This window comes from Triticum urartu, chromosome 6 (genome assembly GCF_003073215.2).
Source record: "Triticum urartu cultivar G1812 chromosome 6, Tu2.1, whole genome shotgun sequence".
NCBI classification, from domain to species: Eukaryota; Viridiplantae; Streptophyta; class Magnoliopsida; order Poales; family Poaceae; genus Triticum; species Triticum urartu.
The window spans coordinates 426323232-426331307 of record NC_053027.1 but is presented as its reverse complement, the minus strand read 5'-3'; the positions used below and the strand labels follow the sequence as shown (position 1 = coordinate 426331307).

Here is an 8076-nt window from a genome sequence, read left to right as displayed (position 1 = left end):
ACTTACCCGACAAAGAAATTTCTTCAATAAGAAGGGTCTATTTTATCGGCTAAATTTCATTCTAATTTCAACTTAGTTAAGCCTCAGTCGAGGCTATATCTGCAAGGTTTGCGCGAAAAATCTATGTGGGTCTTTTGTTTCCTTCTATCTATTTTACATCCGTTATTTTGTATCTATTTAATTGATTTTGTGATTTTTATTTTGTCCTTTTTTCATGCAGTGCGCCATTACAGTTGCACACTCGTCAGCTACGGAACTACAGTTGCATGCCAGCGATTCACAAGCAAATACTGTTGCATGTCACTGGTTGCACCCCACTATAGTTGCACGCCTGCACACCATCACACAACTACAGTTGCAAGCCAGCACATCGACGCACAACAACCGCAGTTGTGCATCGAACAAATGTGCACAACTGCATGTCCACCGACATCAGGCAACCCTAGTTGCATGCCCTCCAAACATGCACAAATACATTAACTTATTTTATTTAATTTTATCCGTGATCAAAAAATTAGTACAAATACATTCATGTATTAGAAAACATAAATCAAGAGAAAAAGGGACGAAAAATTTGAGAAAGAAAAATAAAAAGGAAACATAATATGAAAAAGGAAAAAAATGTTGACGTCACTCGACTTAGACATGTTGCAAAGCGATCGACCTAACGATAGGCATACAAGATTGTGGGTGCAAGGAAAGGAGCGTAGGACTGCACTGAAGAGAAGAGGCTTGCAAAAGGGGAAAAAACGTAGAGCGTGCCATCATGTTCATGGATCCAAGCACTATGGCTACCACGTGACACATGTGATAAGCAATCCAAACAATTTCAAAAAAAATTCCAAGCATGATGGTTGCCACGACAATGAGATATGAGATATTGGCAACTCACTCGTGGTGAGATATTGGCCCAATCGAGGTTCGGCCCGAGTGATTGTGCTGATGGGCTTTTGGATGAACAACACGCATATTTCTATTTGAATTGTTGTACTGGATGAACTATATTTACTTTTTGTAGCTGAACTGTTCCATATGGTGCATTTGAATCATGTTGGATTTTTCCTTTTTGTTTCTCAATGCGTATTTTGAATTTGGATCTCGACTTTTTTAGGAGGTGTAGACATATGTGTTGTGGACATTCACAAAAAAAATTCAGATTTTTTTTTCAAATTTGGAGCATGGGAGCACTTGAGTCATTGCATCACCTAATAATATTCTGCCGGTTTTAGAATCCGTTAACAAATTCGGAACTCCCTGTCACGGACCCGGAGACCGTTGACCCGAAGTCGTGAAGCATTGATAAACACCAACTCGGCACGGCGCAGCAAGTTCCCCCGAATTTTCCCCCGTCATCCCCGGCCAGTTCCTCTGAGCCCGCAACGCGCTCACGCAATACGTTTATAGGCAGCCGGCCGCGGCATTCATTCATTACTGGCGCCGTCCGAGTCGCGGCGATGGAGGCGCACAGGCGGTGGGACACGTCGGGGAGCGGGTCGCGGTACAGCTTCAGGACGTCGGTGAGCAGCCTCGCGGACCTCGGCGGCGAGATTGTGGAGGCGGAGGCGGAGGCGGGGCGGGCCGCCGCGGACAGGGTGTTCGTGGCCGTCCCCGGAGAGGTCAAGCACGGGAAGAGCACCCTGCAGTGGGCGCTGCAGAACCTGGCCAAGGACGGCGCGCAGGTCGTGGTGGCCCACGTCCACCGCCCCGCGCAGATGATCCCCATGAGTAAGCCCTCCTTATTTTATTTTATTTCATTTTTGGGTGGTTTTGGCCATGGATTATCTCTGAGGAAGAAGGTGTCCGCGAAATCGGATGGGGATGCCGATGCCATTTTAGCCATGGATTTTGTTTGTTGGTATTTTCTATTTTGCTTCGGCCAACAGCAAGCCGAGCCAATGGTTAGACATTGACTATGTACACATCCAACAGGCCTTGAAACCGGCAACACAGTTCGCTTTCTTAGGAAAAGCATCACCATTTGGTGTCAATCTAGCATAAATTTGCTGCAGTATATCGGAACCAACATGCACAATTTATTTGTTTTAGATTCACAGGGTGGCATCAGGCATAAATATTCTCAAGCCATTTAACTGAAAATTTGCGTCCTACCTTTATGTGGTCATTTTGCTTGGGAGCTCACAGTAGACTTTACAGGATTTGTCCTTGTCACATTTTGAACCCCTCGTCTTTCTGTTCTTCCAGTGGGAGCAAAAATGCACTATACCAGGCTGGATCCGGAACAGGTCAAGGACTACAGAAAGCAGGAGCTAGAAAAGGCATTGGAAAGGCTAGAAGAATATGTTGTGATATGCACAATACTCAAGGTTTCCTTCCCTACATCTGCCACGTCTCTCTCACGGACAAAATAACTATAATCAAGGAAGATATCATCGGCATGAAACTTTTCTGGGCTTTTTGTTTAGGTGCAACCAATGGGGTGTGGTGGCAAAATAAATTCGAAAATTAGCTTCAAAGTGCGTCGGAAAAAAAAAATCTCTTTCTTGGAACCTTTTATCACATAATGGATTTTGATTTTGCTTGTATACGTGGGTAGAGTAAATTGGTAAGTGCGTGTTGAGTTCATTTTAGATTTATTTTCATGTTGATTTGGTGCCTCAGCTGACTAGGTTACATGAGTGTACCCTAAGGATGAGTTGTGCATGATATGTTGCCTCTAAGTAATCCAGTATATATAAACTAACAAATAGGATAACTCAAGAAACATATGTGTATCCCGATTGCAATTTTGTTTTTACCATTTTGCTTTCACAGGTCAGTATGAGAATCTGCTTGTACCATTTTGCTTTCACAGGTCAACTGTGAGAAGATAATAATTGAGAAAGATGATGTTGCTAAAGGACTTGAGGAGCTTATTGTCCTTCATGGCATCACCAGACTTGTCATGGGAGCAGCTGCAGACAAACATTACTCAAAGTATGGACCAAACACCTTGATAGTTCTCTTCTAATGCCATCTTCGTAGTTAAGATCTCCAGAATATCATTAGAATGAAGTGATACACCGCAAATCTTGCTTGTTCCTGATAAGTACCAGTCCGTGTATGGTGCTAGTAAGAAATGAGAAACAAAAAGGCCTTGACATTTTATGATACCAAAGCTAACATTGATGGCAAAATTGTAGGAAAATGAAAAGACCAAAGTCCAAGACAGCACTCAGACTAATGGAGGCAGAAGCCTCACCATGTAAGATATGGTTTACTTGTAAAGGAGAACTGATATGTACCAGGTATGATTAAGCCAACAGCCTTAAGATAGGCACTTAGTTTTCCTTTATATGGATCTCAGTAGAGTGCATTTAGCAACATATGAAAATTAGTTAGCCTTACCTGTCAATGGCTCAATGCTGCAGGGAAGCAAACACAACCATTCCCATGATACCACCATCACCTGCATCGACAGTTGCATCAACATTATCAGCAAGCAGCATTTCCAGCCGCATGAGATCGATTACGATCCACCACTCAGAGAGTGAAGCACCAAGCTCAAATGGAAGTCCACAGCAGAATCTGAACAGATCGAGAACAGAAGTGATGCGACATCACTCTCGAGGAGCTGGCGGTACGCCACCTCAGCTATTTGAACCTTTGGAACTCAATGCGAATGCCAGGCCAACAAGAACACCATTGAGTTCTATGGATTCCTGGGATGAATTTGGGAGGAGATCACAAAGCTCCTGGTACAATCTATCAAGGAACTATGATGCAATCAGTGTCTCCGAATCAGCAACACATCATCCAATGCACGAGTCTGACGATGACCGCTTTTCATCTCCTTTTCATGAGCTGGTACGTATCACCTACTGTTCTGTCGAAGTCTCACAATATTAATCACCAAAGAAAGAACTCCACCTAATGAAATGCAACAGATAACTGAAGTGTTTGTGCCATACAGGAGAATCCAGGTGCTGATGCGGAAATGTACAGTAGACTTGAGGAGGCTCTCCGCGAAACTCAAGAATCGAAGAAAGAGGTGTTCGAAGAATCAACCAAGCGCCGAAAAGCCGAACTTGATCTGCTTTCAGCTCTTCAAAAGGTAACTGGTTCTGAGTTCTAACCCATAAGTCAGTTCTTTTAAGGCGCATAATTTCAGATTGTAAAGCGCCTGCACTGAAACCAACTAAAGACAATCTAATCTTACAGGCCAAGGAGTTGGAGAAGTTGTATCATCACGAGCTAAGACAGAGAAAAACAATCGAGGAGACACTCGTGAGACAGGCGCAGGAGCTCGAAGCAACGAAAATTCAGTGTGACACGATATACGACCAACTACATGATGCAGAAGAACAGAAGGCCGTGTTGGAGCAGCGCATGACCGAGATGGAGTCTGCTCTTAGAGATGGCGAGGAGAAGCTGGCCACAAGCAAGTGCCTTCTCGAAGCTCTCCAAGCAGACAAAGAGAATCTGCAACAAGAGAGAGATGCCGCGGCTGAAGAGTTGCGCCAGAAGAGCGAGCAGAGAATTTCTATGGCGACTGAAGCATTGAACACCGAGTTCTCCGCCGTTGAGCTCGAGCAGGCAACTCGGAGCTTTGACGAAGCGCTCAAGATCGGCGAGGGCGGGTTCGGGTGTGTCTACAAAGGCTCACTTCGCAGCACAACCGTGGCTATAAAGCTGTTGCACCCGAAAAGCTTGCAGGGCCAGTCAGAGTTCAACCAAGAGGTAATCCTTCAGTTGATCATCGTTGGCGTCAGTTCACAGAGTCGGTCATGTCTGATCCTGCAGCGATAAACGCCATGGCAGGTTGCTGTCCTCGGCAGAGTAAGGCACCCGAACCTCGTCGCGCTGATCGGGTCGTGCCGGGAGGCGTTCGGCCTGGTCTATGAGTACCTCCCGAACGGCAGCCTCGAGGACCGGCTCGCGTGCGCGGGCGACACGCCGCCGTTGACATGGCAGGTGCGCACCAGGATCATCTACGAGATGTGCTCGGCCCTGACGTTCCTGCACTCGAACAAGCCGCACCCGGTGGTTCACGGCGACCTGAAGCCGGCCAACATCCTCCTGGACGCCAACCTGGTGAGCAAGCTGGGGGACTTCGGCATCTGCCGCCTCCTGACGCAGTCCGGCACCTCCACCGCCGCCACCACGCTGTACCGGACGACCACGCCGAGGGGCACCTTCGCGTACATGGACCCGGAGTTCCTGTCGTCCGGCGAGCTGACGCCGCGCTCCGACGTCTACTCCCTGGGCATCATCATCCTGCAGCTCCTGACGGGCAGGCGGCCACAGAAGATCGCCGAGGTGGTGGAGGACGCGGTGGAGAAGGGGGAGCTGCACACCGTCCTCGACACCTCCGCGGGGGCCTGGCCGTTCGTGCAGGCCAACCAGCTCGCGCACCTCGGCCTGCGGTGCGCCGAGATGAGCAGGAGGCGCCGCCCAGACCTCGCCCGGGAGGTGTGGACCGTGGTCGAGCCCCTGATGAAGGCCGCCTCGCTGACCGCCCGGCGGCCGACGTTCGCCCCTTCGCCGGACGAGGCCTCCACGCCGTCCTACTTCGTCTGCCCGATCTTCCAGGTACGTACATGACATGACGACGCATGATTTTTGGCGAGCAAGATTATAAGGTTCAAATGAATCTTGCCAAATTATTCTTCTGTCATGGATGGTGAACAGGAGATGATGAGTGATCCGCACATCGCGGCGGACGGGTTCACGTACGAAGCAGAGGCGATCAGAGGGTGGCTGGACAGCGGGCACGACACGTCGCCGATGACGAACCTGAAGCTCGCGCACCGCGAGCTCACCCCGAACAGGGGGCTCCGCTCGGTGATTCTCGAGTGGCAGCTACAACATCAGCGGTACCATGAGGACTGGAGATGACCAATCCTTGAACACGCACGAAATCCTGTAAATGGTGTACATAAAAGTTTGAATCCAACAAAATTGTTTGGAAGGGACGGATTTACCGATAGTGATCTGGAAAAATCGCGTGCCTGTGCCGTGCGTGGAGTCACTACTACAGAAGAACTGCTCATGACCGGCGAGCGCCAAAAGGCTACCGGTGGCGGGAGCCCGGGAGGGCGTGGTGCCACTGCTCATGGACATGCAGATTTTCTGGAGAGCGGTCGATGCTGTGTATGGATCAGCCAGGCGGGTTGGATCAATGCTAGGGAAAGGGAATGTGAGTTTAGAGCAACTCCAACGGGCCGATCTAAATGGACGGCGATTTTGTCCGGTTTTTGTCCGTTTGGGTCGGCCAGACGGACACGGATGCCCGCTTTCGTATTTGGGTCGGCGCATGCGCCCAACGCTGGCCTGAGACCTATTTTGACGGCGCCAAAAAAATGAACGTATGCATATTAAAAAAAGAGAAACAACATTAATTAAATATTAAAGCCGGTCATGAAGGCCGGCGAGAGTCCACGCGTTCACATTTGCATTAAAAAAATAAAAACAGTCTAAACTACGAGGCGGCGTCCTGCCCTAGGCGTCGTCGTTGTCGTCCTCGGGGTCTGTAAGGTCGATGAGCGTCAGCGCCGGCCCGGCCCAGGCGAATGCGTGTTTCAAAGCGTCGTCATGTTAGATTGTGCCGGCGCAGGCAGTACCGGGACAGGGGGTGTGCGGCCGCCTGTGCAGCTGCGGCCTTGATGAGGACATCTCTGCCGTAGTTACACCTGCCGCCACTCCTACATCAGTTATTCCATCCGGACCTATAACTAGAGCGTGCACGCGTCAAATAAATGGCCAGATACTATCGCTCTTTCGTATATATGATTTGACTGACAAAATTACGATGCTACACTCATGTTCCGATTTGCTTGTACTTAGGAACAAAGAAGAGATTAGAGATGAAGCCAACTGTTCATTCAAATCGGATGGAGCTACACTGCTCCAATGAATCCATTCCATCCATCAACCATGTCACATGCATGCATGTATCGAGGGAACCATCTATCACAGCCATCAATTGATGTTACGTGTACAAAGACAAAAGCACCAGGACCAAAGCACTTGGATTAGGAATCAACTACCAATCATGGGCAGTAGAATATTTGGGCTTCGGCCTGTACGCGTGGACCTACAGCGGATCGCAAGAAACACAGCGAACCTACTCGGCCGCAACATCTGCATGTAATAAATAGCTATCATAGATTAGGATTTAGACTCGGGTTTTATTATATTATCCAGCCATCATCGCTACAATAATTTGCATCTATGAGACATGTAGAACTACCGCCTTGTCACATCTATATTGGAATCTCAACTTTTCATCTAGTTCGTGTACTCAATTTTTCATCCGCAATTTCAGATTGCAATTCATCATTGTTCTTGCTGGTTCTTCGGTTGCTTGCAGAAACACGAACCTTGTTATTCAGGTTGACTGTGTCTACAACAAGGTCAATAACCATCGGAGATTGATTTAGCGATTGCCGAGGCGTATCGTCGAGTACGGTATAGCCGGATCGTCAAGGTCAAAATCCACCAAATCGATATTTATCTCCACTCTCATCGAAAGATTGGGCCGCCGTCACATCAGGCCTGGCGCGCCTCCTCCTCGGCCTCGCGCTGCTCCTCCTCGAGGTCGCGCTCGAGCATCTCCTCGTACTCGCCGCGACGGCGCTCCTCTGCCAGTCGGCGCTGGCGCCACATCTCGAGGTACGCCTGCTCCTACGCTGGCGTCGCCCCCAGCCAAACCGGTGGCGCGGACACCCACTCGCGCACCACTCCCCCCCAGGAGAAGCGCGCGATGGGCTCGGGCTCGGGCTCCGGCTGCGGCTCCGGCTTGATGGGGGACGGCGGGGCCACCGGCGGCACCACGCGGTCGCCCGCCGCAGAGAGGGCAAGGTCCTGCACCATTGCCTCCTCGTACCGGGCCTCCTCTTCCGCCTCCGCCGCCTCCGCTCTGCGCCGCTCGTCCTCCTCGCTCTTCCGGCAGACTGCCGCAAGGGCCGCCTAGTAGGCGTCCTCCGCCGCCTGGTCCTCCTCACGGACGATGAGCGCCGGTGGCGGCGACCTCCGGTCGACCTCGCGCACGCCCCATCGCCTCGCCTCCTCGTACTCGAAGGCGAACCATCTCGCCCAGTTGGGCGAGTCGGCTGCGTAGGCGGGGTCGCTGCGCTA

At 50.1% G+C, this 8076-nt stretch overlaps 1 protein-coding gene across 1 annotated transcript; it reads left to right on the top strand.

The window, feature by feature from the left end:
• The first annotated feature begins 1319 nt into the window (after positions 1–1319).
• On the top strand, positions 1320–5940 carry LOC125513945 (U-box domain-containing protein 33-like). Its single transcript, XM_048679181.1, has 9 exons — positions 1320–1725; positions 2203–2324; positions 2813–2934; positions 3141–3245; positions 3369–3804; positions 3911–4051; positions 4159–4677; positions 4759–5529; positions 5629–5940. The coding sequence occupies exons 1-9, from the start codon at positions 1455–1457 to the stop codon at positions 5833–5835; spliced, it is 2694 nt and encodes an 897-aa protein (XP_048535138.1). The 5' UTR covers positions 1320–1454; the 3' UTR covers positions 5836–5940.
• The last annotated feature ends 2136 nt before the right edge of the window (positions 5941–8076 follow it).